We start from the raw sequence: 12,198 nt of genomic DNA on the forward strand, positions 1-12,198 counted from the left end.
TTTTATTTTTACACCCAAAAGTACTGGTTACATTTTTAATGCTTAACAGGACAAGAAAATGGTCACACAATTATAAAGAGAACATCCCTGGTCATCCTTGCCGCCTCTGATCTGGTGGACTCACTAAACACATGCTTCGTTTGTAAATGATGTCTGAGTGTTGGAGCGTGCCACTGGCTATCCGCAAATAAAAATATATAAATAAACATCCGTAATTTGAAATGTCTATTTTTGCTTTCACGTTTGATACTTAAGTATATTTTCTCAATTACATTTACTGCTGATATTTAAAACAAAATACTTTAAAACTTTTACTCCAGTAGTATTTTACTGAGTGACTTTCACTTTTTATTGAGTCATTTTTTATTAAGGTATCTTTACTTCTACTCAAGTATAACAATTGGGTACTTTCCCCACCACTGGTGGAAAGTGTGCTTCTAGACTAGAACCCTGGGGGCCTTAATCCAGAACCCTCTTTCTGCCTCTATGTTTCATGTACAATCTGTGTGTGGCAAAGCCATCTAAGGCAAGTCTACATGTTATTTTCAACATCATAGAGCTCTAAGAGCTTTGCACAAGTTGTACCCCTCACACTCCTGATGCTCTAGATTTACACATGTCCCCTCAAAAAGTTCTGTACATTTTACAATATTATAATATTCAATGTAGCACGTTAAAATATGAGTCTTGATGATACCGATAAATACAGACAGGATGAGCAATCATTTGGAGTCCAAATGTAATTAATCAAATATTATTCGAAAAAGTTGGACACGTTTAAAATATTTGACAAAGTGCAAAATTATAGATGATTTCATTGTACCACCAATGATCTTGAGTCTTGATCATTAACTTAGATCTGGGACTTTTATTTAGAGAAATACGTCAGCGTTCGTGATACCGGAAGTATTTCTATATTTACAATATTATTTAAATACCTAAGGCCGTTAACTGCACGTTGCTAGTTAGTTGCAATATTGTAGCTATTAGCGCTCTTTCCTAGCTGGGAGAGAAGCCCTTTGCCTTCACTGAAACATCAATATCTTCGCTTAATTCCTTCTCCTTTTTTTCATAAAATCTAGTTAACGTTGGTTGCGTTATCTTCAAACTATCTAGAATCGTTGGCTAGCTAATGTCTGTCAAGCTAACTTTGGTTCCATTGGAAGCTAACGTTAGCTATTCAGCACGAGCCAGAGTTTTAGCAATCTCATTACATACATTAGCTAGCCAGTTGCAAGCTGTCATTTATATTCATTAACTAGCTCCATACTTTTGGTGATATTATTTTAACAGTTTGTATTGTTTATTAGCCAGTCAGTCTGAAACAAAGGTGAGCATGGCAATGAGACAGACACCACTCACCTGCTCTGGCCACACAAGACCTGTGGTGGATCTAGCCTTCAGTGGAATCACCCCATACGGGTATTTCCTCATCAGTGCCTGCAAAGGTAAGATATATTTGCTAGATACAGTCCTTATTGTAGTAGATAACCATATATAATTGTTTAGAAAATAGTGAATTTAAAGTAGAGGTAAACAAAGTTCCATCACACCTTTTCCTCTGGTGGGAGTTAGAATAGAGAGGGGAATTGAATAGATGTATTTTGAAAATGATCATCAGACTATTTCACTTCTTATGTATGTGCTACAGTTGGAGGTACTGTAGTTGTCTAACCACTTGTGAATGTACTAACCACTTATGAATGTTCCTTCTTATAGATGGCAAACCCATGTTGCGCCAGGGAGACACAGGGGACTGGATCGGAACGTTCTTGGGTCACAAGGGTGCTGTCTGGGGGGCAACTCTGAATAATGAAGCCACCAAGGCAGCCACTGCTGCTGCAGACTTCACTGCGTATGTATTTAGGCCTACAACATAGCCTGGCCATGACCATGTTACGACAACAATATAGACAGCAATAGTAATGGAGGTTAGCCCTTGATCATGACTCCATTACACATAGGAGTCATTGGACGAAGGCGTTTTGTTAAGAGCAACAACGCTCAATCTGAACATTAATACATGTCGCTTGCGGTACGGTTTTGGAAGAACAAGGACCTTAGCTTTCATATCAGCAAGAAATAGTTTTCAAAATACAAAAGGTTAAATTGATACCCCTTAATAGGGTTAGTGTTGCCGCACGGCCATATACCCATGTTACAGTGCTTGCTTTTATGAGAAACCGATGGAAGACAAGCAGCGACCACCTGTACTAATTGGCTATCTAGCATTCTCCAAACACTTGTTTGTAAGATTAACTCGGCAGTTGTGGGCGCAGCTGTTGGCTGAAAACTGTAGGAGAAGGCAGAATGCCGACTAGAGTTTGCGGGCTATAACGGAGGCTAACTTTGCCATGGCTTATTGGCCAACGCCTATGGGGAAAATAATGTTTTTAGGTGGATAAACGCCGAAAATAAGGTCTGCTGTAAACAAGGGCTTATGAGATAATTATGAAGCATTTATGTAATCCAAACAAGTAAAAAGTTAGTGACTTGTTAGCAACGGACTTATTTTGAGCACATAAGCTTTATAATTCATAAAGGTCAGGGTAACTGACTGATATTTTCTCATAGAACAAAACTTATAAGATCGCCTAAGCCTCTGTTAACCTCAGACCTTAATTTCAGCATATATCCCAAAACCCCATTAATTTCCCCAATAGGAATGGTGAACGAACCATAGGTAGAAAATGTCAACCAATTTCAGATTTTTAGGACTACAAGCTGGTGGGCTCTATAAGTTTCCCGAGTGGCCCAGTGGTCTAAGGCACTGCATCCCAGTGCTAGAGGCGTCACTACAGACACCCTGGTTCGAATCCAGGCTGTACCACAACTGCCGGTGATTGGGAGTCCCATAGGGCAGAATTTGTTCTTAACTGACCTAGTTAAATAAAGGTTAAAAAAAATAAGTGTTGACTGCAGCACATATGGTACAGAACCAGGCTATACTGTACTTCAGAACAGAATGAGTGTTAAGTTTTTATTTTTATTTCACCTTTATTTAACCAGGTAGGCTAGTTGAGAACAAGTTCTCATTTGCATCTGCGACCTGGCCAAGTAAGCATAGCAGTGTGAACAGACAACACAGAGTTACACGTGGAGTAAACAATTAACAAGTCAATAACACAGTAGAAAAAAAAGGGGAGTCTATGTACATTGTGTGCAAAAGGCATAAGGAGGTAGGCGAATAGTTACAATTTTGCAGATTAACACTGGAGTGATAAATGATCAGATGGTCATGTATAGGTAGAGATATTGGTGTGAAAAAGAGCAGAAAAGTAAATAAAAACAGTATGGGGATGAGGTAGGTAAAATTGGGTGGGCTGTTTACCGATGGACTGTACAGCTGCAGCGATCGGTTAGCTGCTCAGATACATTTACATTTAAGTCATTTAGCAGACGCTCTTATCCAGAGCGACTTACAAATTGGTGCATTCACCTTATGACATCCAGTGGAACAGCCACTTTACAATAGTGCATCTAAATATTTTAAAGGGGGGGGGGGGTGAGAAGGATTACTTTATCCTATCCTAGGTATTCCTTAAAGAGGTGGGGTTTCAGGTGTCTCCGGAAGGTGGTGATTGACTCCGCTGTCCTGGCGTCGTGAGGGAGTTTGTTCCACCATTGGGGAGCCAGAGCAGCGAACAGTTTTGACTGGGCTGAGCGGGAACTGTACTTCCTCAGTGGTAGGGAGGCGAGCAGGCCAGAGGTGGATGAACGCAGTGCCCTTATTTGGGTGTAGGGCCTGATCAGAGCCTGGAGGTACTGAGGTGCCGTTCCCCTCACAGCTCCGTAGGCAAGCACCATGGTCTTGTAGCGGATGCGAGCTTCAACTGGAAGCCAGTGGAGAGAGCGGAGGAGCGGGGTGACGTGAGAGAACTTGGGAAGGTTGAACACTAGACGGGCTGCGGCGTTCTGGATGAGTTGTAGGGGTTTAATGGCACAGGCAGGGAGCCCAGCCAACAGCGAGTTGCAGTAATCCAGACGGGAGATGACAAGTGCCTGGACAGATAGCAGATCTTTGAAGTTGGTGAGGGAGATAAAAGTCTCCAACTTCAGCGATTTTTGCAATTCGTTCCAGTCACAGGCAGCAGAGAACTGGAACGAAAGGCGGCCAAATGAGGTGTTGGCTTTAGGGATGATCAGTGAGATACCTGCTGGAGCGCGTGCTACGGATGGGTGTTTCCATCGTGACCAGTGAACTGAGCTAAGGCGGAGCTTTACCTAGCATGGACTTGTAGATGACCTGGAGCCAGTGGGTCTGGCGACGAATATGTAGCGAGGGCCAGCCGACTAAAGCATACAAGTCGCAGTGGTGGGTGGTATAAGGTGCTTTAGTGACAAAACGGATGGCACTGTGATAAACTGCATCCAGTTTGCTGAGTAGAGTGTTGGTAGCAATTTTGTAGATGACATCGCCAAAGTCGAGGATCGGTAGGATAGTCAGTTTTACGAGGGTAAGTTTGGCGGCGTGAGTGAAGGAGGCTTTGTTGCGGAATAGAAAGCAGACTTTTGATTTGATTTTCGATTGGAGATGTTTGATATGAGTCTGGAAGGAGAGTTTACAGTCTAGCCAGACACCTAGGTACTTATAGATGTCCACATATTCAAGGTCGGAACCATCCAGGGTGGTGATGCTGGTCAGGCGTGCGGGTGCAGGCAGCGAACGGTTGAAAAGCATGCATTTGGTTTTACTAGCGTTTAAGAGCAGTTGGAGGCCACGGAAGGAGTGTTGTATGGCATTGAAGCTCGTTTGGAGGTTAGATAGCACAGTGTCCAAGGACGGGCCGGAAGTATATAGAATGGTGTCGTCTGCGTAGAGGTGGATCAGGGAATCGCCCGCAGCAAGAGCAACATCATTGATATATACAGAGAAAAGAGTCGGCCCGAGGATTGAACCCTGTAGCACCCCCATAGAGACTGCCAGAGGACCGGACAGCATGCCCTCCGATTTGACACACTGAACTCTGTCTGCAAAGTAATTGGTGAGCCAGGCAAGGCAGTCATCCGAAAAACCGAGGCTACTGAGTCTGCCGATAAGAATATGGTGATTGACAGAGTCGAAAGCCTTGGCAAGGTCGATGAAGACTGCTGCACAGTACTGTCTTTTATCGATGGCGGTTATGATATCGTTTAGTACCTTGAGCGTGGCTGAGGTGCACCCGTGACCGGCTCGGAAACCAGATTGCACAGCGGAGAAGGTACGGTGGGATTTGAGATGGTCATTGACCTGTTTGTTGACGTGGCTTTCGAAGACCTTAGATAGGCAGGGCAGGATGGATATAGGTCTGTAACAGTTTGGGTCCAGGGTGTCTCCCCCTTTGAAGAGGGGGATGACTGCGGCAGCTTTCCAATCCTTGGGGATCTCAGACGATATGAAAGAGGTTGAACAGGCTGGTAATAGGGGTTGCGACAATGGCGGCGGATAGTTTCAGAAATAGAGGGTCAAGATTGTCAAGCCCAGCTGATTTGTACGGGTCCAGGTTTTGCAGCTCTTTCAGAACATCTGCTATCCGGATTTGGGTAAAGGAGAACCTGGAGAGGCTTGAGCGAGTAGCTGCGGGGGGGGCGGAAGCTGTTGGCCGAGGTAGGAGTAGCCAGGCGGAAGGCATGGCCAGCCGTTGAGAAATGCTTGTTGAAGTTTTAGATAATCATGGATTTATCGGTGGTGACCGTGTTACCTAGCCTCAGTGCAGTGGGCAGCTGGGAGGAGGTGCTCTTGTTCTCCAAGGACTTCAGTGTCTCAGAACTTTTTGGAGTTGGAGCTACAGGATGCAAACTTCTGCCTGAAGAAGCTGGCCTTAGCTTTCCTGTCTTCAAATTGTTCATTGAGAGACATTAGCTTATTACTCTCCTAGCCTAGGCACTAGTCTGTCTGCTTTAGCCAACTTATTTGTCGTTTCAACAACAGTTGTTGAAAGCAAACGCATGTCTGGCAAGTGGTAACTAGGCTTCTGTATTATTTTTCTTGGCTGACATGCTGATGATGACTGTATCTATTTGCTCTTCAGGAAGGTGTGGGATGCCGTGACTGGAGATGAGGTCCTCACGCTGGCACACAAGCACATTGTCAAGTCAGTCAATTTTACTCAGGTACTACAGTTACTTGGTACTGATATGGGTTTTACTGTATGTGTCAAATGTATGAGATTGAGGACTTAAATGCTCCCTGTCATGACAGTGTAAACCTGTTTACATGTCTTGCTTATCTTTTTTGTTCTAGGGAATTTCTTATGGGACTTTCATGTATTGGATATTTGAGTCAACTTCTTCCCCCTCTATTTCTCTCTGACAGGATAGCAGTTGTCTGTTAACAGGAGGGAATGACAAGATCATACGTATCTACGACCTCAACAAACCGGAAGCAGGTTCGTACCAATGCAACCCCTCGTTTAATTGTTTGTGTGAACGTTTGGTTGTGTTTAGATATGTATTGTGTTTTGTTTCCCTCAGAACCGCAAGAGATTACAGGGCACACGTCTGCCATAAAGAAAGCCCTGTGGTGTAACAACGACACACAGATCCTCTCTGCCGCTGATGACAAAACCGTACGGTCAGTGCTCTTTGATCTACCTGGTTCTACATTTGTCATTGATATTATTATGATGCCAAAAAGCTGATAGGATGACCACACACCTTTATATACTATTGGGAACATTTGGAAGCATTTGCAGTCATTTTCCTTTGCAGCAAAAAGTCTCTGCCCAATATGAACACAGGAGGGCAGTGTGTGATTAGCAACATTGAAAGTTGATTAACATACTATGGTCATACAAGTCTGGCCATCACTCTCTCTTAGATTTTTGCTGTCATTTCTTGATGACTTTTCAATCAATACGGTACTGTATCTATTGATCTAAAATGGGTATTGCTATATACGCACTCTGTTCCCTTGTGTAGACTGTGGGACAGGAATTCCACTGAGGTTGTGAAGCAGCTCTCCTTCGACATGTCAGTCAGCAGCATGGAGTACATCCCTGACGGAGAAGTTTTGGTCATCACCTATGGAAAGACCATTGCGTTCTACAATGCCCTCAGGTACAATACAGAAAACCCAGGCATTGCCCTCGGGCATAGCTCGAGGTAGACATTGCCACTAACCACAGATCTAGGATAAGATTTTCCCACCACCAAACCTAGCCTAAACCATTAGGGGACTGATAAAATATCTGACCCTGTATCATTGGTTAGGGACTACTTCTACCTAAACCTCAGGGGCAGTCATAGCAGACAGTATATGACGTCCGTTATGGTTTGATTTCTCTCATATTTGATATTGATGGCTAGTGCTAAAAGCTGTGTGTGTTTCCTTACTCTGACTTGTGTTTCTCCCTAGCCTTGACATGATCAAGACTGTGGATGCCCCTGCCTCCATTCACTCTGCCTCGCTGCATCCAGATAAGGACTTCTTTGTTGCTGGAGGAGATGACTTCAAGCTCTACAAATTTGACTACGGCACCAAGGAGGAGTTGGGTAAGCAGCAGCTTACACTACAAAAAAACTTCACAAGGAGTCATATAAAATCACACCAATTTGCAGTGCGTTCGGGAAAGTATTCAGACCTCTTGACTTTTTCCACATTTTGTTACGTTACAGCCTCATTCTAAAATTGATTCAATTGTTTCCCCTCATCAATCTACACAACAGCCTATAATGACAAAGCAAAAACAGTTTTTTATACATTTTTGCACATTTATAAATAAATTCAAAAACACGTAAATACCACTTTTACATAAGTATACCCTTCACTCAATACTTTGTTGAAGCACCTTTGGCAGCGATTACAGCCTCGAGTCTTCATGGGTATGACGCTACAAGCTTGGCACACCTGTATTTGGGGAGTTTCTCCCATTTGTTCTCTGCAGATCCTCTCAATCTCTGTCATGTTGGATGGGGAGCGTTGCGGCACAGTTCAAGTCTGGGCTCTGGCTGGGTCACTCAAGGACATTGAGACTTGTCCTGAAGCCACTTGGCGTTGTTTTTGTTGTGTGCCTATGGTCGTTGTCCTGTTGGAAGGTGAACCTTCGCCCCAGTATGATGTCCTGATCACTCTGGAGCAGGTTTTTATCAAGGAGATCTCTGTGCTCCGTTCAACTTTCCCTCGTTCTTGACTAGTCTCCCAGTCCCTGCAGCTGAAAAACATCCCCACAGCATGATGCTGTCACCACCATGCTTCACTGTAGGGATGGTGTCAGGTTTCCTACAGACGTGACGCTTGGCATTCAGGCCAAAGAGTTCAATCTTGGCTTCATCACACCAGAGAATCTTGTTTCTCATGGTCTGAGAGTCCTTTAGGTGTGTTTTGGCAAACTCCAAGCGGGCTGCCATGTGCCTTTTACTGAGCAGTGGCTTCCGTCTGGCCACTCTACCATAAAGGCCTGATTGGTGGAGTGCTGCAGAGATGGGAGAACCTTCCAGAAGGACAACCATCTCCACAGAGGAACTCTGGAGCTCTGTCAGAGTGACCTCCCTGATGGCTCAGTTTGGCCGGGCGGCCAGCTCTAGGAAGAGTGTTGGTGGTTCCAAACTTCTTTCATTTAAGAGTGATAGAGGCCACTGTATTCTTGGGGACCTTCAATGCTGCAGATTTGTTTTGTTACCCTTCCCCAGATCTGTGCATCAACACAATCCTATTTTAAGTAAATCATGTATTTCCGTTTTATTTTTAATACATTTGCAAAATTTCAAAAAAATCTGTTTTTGCTTTGTCACTGTGTGTAGATTGATGAGAAAAAATAATGCATTTTAGAATAAGGCTGTAATGTAACAAAATGTGGAAAAAGTCAACGGGTCTGAATAGTTTCCGAATGCGCTGTATATAAGAGAATGCTCACTCAATCCTAACCAACTCGCTGACATTGACCGCATACTGTTGGACGATAGTGGCTGCTGCCTCACATGTATGGCTTTATAACCTGTGTGTGGACATGTTTTAGGGTCATGTTTAACACTGCTGTGGCTCTCTCTCCACTCCTGTAGAGTCGTACAAGGGCCACTTTGGGCCAGTACACTGCGTGCGGTTCAGTCCAGACGGGGAGCTGTATGCCAGTGGCTCTGAGGACGGTACGCTCCGGCTGTGGCAGACTGCGGTCGGCAAAACCTATGGCCTGTGGAAGTGTGTCCTTCCTGGTGAGTTGTAATTGCTTAATCCCAAATGAATAGGGATTCCTGGAAACTTTAGTATCTGAAATGACTGGGTAGGTATAAGTAATATGGCATGGCCATGTGATGAGCGGTGCCTGGTTTCCTCCAGACGTGACAATTGCCATTCAGGCCTTAGAGTTAAATCTTGCTTTCATCGGTCTGAGAGTCATTTAGGTGCCTTTGGACAAACTCCAAGTGGGCTGTCGTGCCTTTTACTGAGGAGTGGCTTCTGTCTGGCCACTCTACCATAAAGGCCTGATTTGGTGGCATGCTGCAGAGATGGTTGTCCTTCTGGAAGGTTCTCCCATCTCCACAGAGGAACTCTGGAGCTCTGTCAGAGTGACCATCGGGTTGTTGGTCGCCTCCCTAACTAAGGTCCTTCTCCCCTGATTACTCAGTTTGGCCGGGCGGCCAGCTCTAGGAAGAGTCTTTGTGGTTCCAAACTTCTTCCATTTAAGAATGATGCAGGCCACTGTGTTCTTGGGGACCTTCATTGCTGCAGAAATGTTTTGGTACCCTTCCCCAGATCTGTGCCTCAACACAATCCTGTCTCGGAGCTCCCCGGTCAATCCTTTGACCTCATTGCTTGATTTTTGCTCTGACTTGCACTGTCAACTGTGGGATCTTATATAGACAGGTGTGTGCCTTTCCAAATCATGTCCAATCAATAGAATGTATCATAGGTGGACTCCAAGTTGTAGAAAAATCTCAAGGATTATTATTTTATTTTTTAAATTTCACCTTTATTTAGTTCTCATTTACAACTGCGACCTGGCCAAGATAAAGCAAAGCAGTGCGACAAACAACACAGAGTTACACATGGGATAAACAAAAGTACAGTCAATAACACAATAGAAAAATCTGTATACAGTGTGTGCAAATGGAGCAAGGAGGTAAGGCAATAAATAGGCCATAGTAGCAAAGTAATTACAATTTAGCAAATTAACACTGGAGTGATGGATGTGCAGATGATGATTCGCAAGTAGAAATACTGGTGTGCAAAAGAGCAAAAAGGGTCCATTTAAAAACAATATGGGGATGAGGTAGGTAGTTGGATGGGCTATTTACAGATGGGCTGTGTACAGCTGCAGCTATCGGTGAGCTGCTCAGATAGCTGATGCTTAAAGTTAGTGAGGGAGATGTAAGACTTCAGCTTCAGCTATTTTTTTGCAATTCGTTCCAGTCATTGGCAGCAGAGAACTGGAAGGAAAGGTGGCCAAAGGGGGTGTTGGCTTTGGGGATGACCAGTGAGATATACCTGCTGGAACACGTGCTACGGGTGGGTGTTGTTATTGTGACCAGTGAGCTGAGATAAGGCGGAGCTTTACCTACGAATATGTAGCGAGGGCCAGGCAACGAGAGCATACAGGTCGCAGTGGTGGATGGTATATGAGGCTTTGGTGACAAAACGGATGGCACTGGGATAGACTGCATCCAGTTTGCTGAGTATCAATGAAAACATGAGCTCAATTTCGAGCCTCATAGCAAAGGGTCTGAATACTTATGTAAATATGTTATTTCTGTCAGTTTAAAAAAAAAAGTACAAATATCTAAACCTGTTTTCACTTTGTCATTATGGGATATTATGTATAGATTGATGACAATTAAAAAAAAAAAATTTTAGAATAAGATTGTAACGTAACAAAATGTGGAAAAAGTCCAGGGGTCTGAATACTTATCGGAAGGAGCACTGACTTCGTTAAGATGCTTGAAACCGAAATGGAACGAACCATGGATCTGCCACACTAATAGCTAGAGGCAAATGTCATTGAATGATGTAAATATATCACTAGCCACTTTAAACAATGCTACCTTATATAATGTTACTTACCCTACATTATTCATCTCATATGCATATGTATATACTGTACTCTACATCATCGACTGCATCCTTATGTAACACATGTATCACTAGCCACTTTAACTACTTTGTCTACACACTCATCTCATATGTATATACTGTACTCGATACCATCTACTGTATGCTGCTCTGTACCATCACTCATTCATATATCCTTATGTACATGTTCCTTATCCCCTTACACTGTGTATAAGACAGTAGTTTTGGAATTGTTAGTTAGATTACTTGTTGGTTATCACTGCATTGTCGGAACTAGAAGCACAAGCATTTCGCTACACTCGCATTAACATCTGCTAACCATGTGTATGTGACAAATAAAATTGGATTTGATTTGATTTTGACTTGTCATGTTATTTTCCTCAACAGAGGAGCTGGTGTCTGAGAACTCTGACACAATATACTGCACTCCTGCTGCTCCTGAGATCAAGGCCTGAGATGGATATTAAAGAAAGGAGAGCAGAAGGAGGTGAAGAGAAGAGCAGGGTGTTCCAGTCTCTTCAGAACACCAAGCCCCAGCAAGGACCTGAGCCCCTCCTCTTCACCGGGAACTGATCTGGAGTTGAGCTCCCGATTTACACACGTGTTCAGGCAGACTCAACACACAAATCTACACACACAAAATGGGTTATAGTTGAAATTAGAACACACACACACACAGAGATTGAGCTCCAGAGGAAAGTAGTAGACCTGTGAGCATCAGGCTCACCGCTGCCTGCTTTCTCTCTGATCAGCTCAGTCTGTCTCCCCTGATCTGTCTGTCTGTTCAACACTGTGACCCTGTGAACAATTTTTGTTTAAAATGTATTGACTTTAGGGGCAATTTGGTTCTCTGATTTATTTTCATTTTCCAATAAGGGAATACACACATAGTTACAGGGGGGAGGGAAACTGACGCTATCTTTGAGAAATTATGTTAATTTTCTCAATTCAATTATCTTAAATTCAGTAAAAGTGGTATTTTGTCCATACTTGTAGCCTAAACTAGTATATGGGGAAATGTTCTCAAACAGGCGAGAGAGTAAAATTACTTAAGTTGTTTGCTTTGTATTTTTGTCCTTGGTTGCAACTTTGCAGTTATGTAATTTAAATAAAGAGAGACATACATTACTTTATTTTTTATGCACAAAAAAGCTTTTTGTTGTAGCAAGATAACTTATTGTATCAATTAAATGATAGTGCTTTGCAGTGAATTG

General features: G+C 43.3%; 1 protein-coding gene across 1 annotated transcript; it reads left to right on the forward strand.

The window, feature by feature from the left end:
* The first annotated feature begins 916 nt into the window (after nucleotides 1-916).
* On the forward strand, nucleotides 917-12,190 carry LOC124019220 (serine/threonine kinase receptor associated protein). The gene is made up of 9 exons (XM_046334624.1): nucleotides 917-1,448; nucleotides 1,720-1,855; nucleotides 6,012-6,093; nucleotides 6,296-6,368; nucleotides 6,454-6,553; nucleotides 6,901-7,038; nucleotides 7,337-7,473; nucleotides 8,980-9,129; nucleotides 11,372-12,190. The coding sequence occupies exons 1-9, from the start codon at nucleotides 1,337-1,339 to the stop codon at nucleotides 11,437-11,439; spliced, it is 996 nt and encodes a 331-aa protein (XP_046190580.1). The 5' UTR covers nucleotides 917-1,336; the 3' UTR covers nucleotides 11,440-12,190.
* The last annotated feature ends 8 nt before the right edge of the window (nucleotides 12,191-12,198 follow it).

This window comes from Oncorhynchus gorbuscha, unplaced genomic scaffold (genome assembly GCF_021184085.1).
Source record: "Oncorhynchus gorbuscha isolate QuinsamMale2020 ecotype Even-year unplaced genomic scaffold, OgorEven_v1.0 Un_scaffold_8:::fragment_2:::debris, whole genome shotgun sequence".
Classification (NCBI taxonomy): Eukaryota; Metazoa; Chordata; class Actinopteri; order Salmoniformes; family Salmonidae; genus Oncorhynchus; species Oncorhynchus gorbuscha.

Coding starts and splice junctions, on each gene's coding strand:
- LOC124019220 (XM_046334624.1), top strand. CDS start 1,337: ATGGCAATGAGACAGACACCACTCACCTGCTCTGGCCACACAAGACCT. Junction 1,856..6,011: donor GCTGCTGCAGACTTCACTGC/GTATGTATTTAG, acceptor TTTGCTCTTCAG/GAAGGTGTGGGATGCCGTGA. Junction 7,474..8,979: donor CGGCACCAAGGAGGAGTTGG/GTAAGCAGCAGC, acceptor CCACTCCTGTAG/AGTCGTACAAGGGCCACTTT.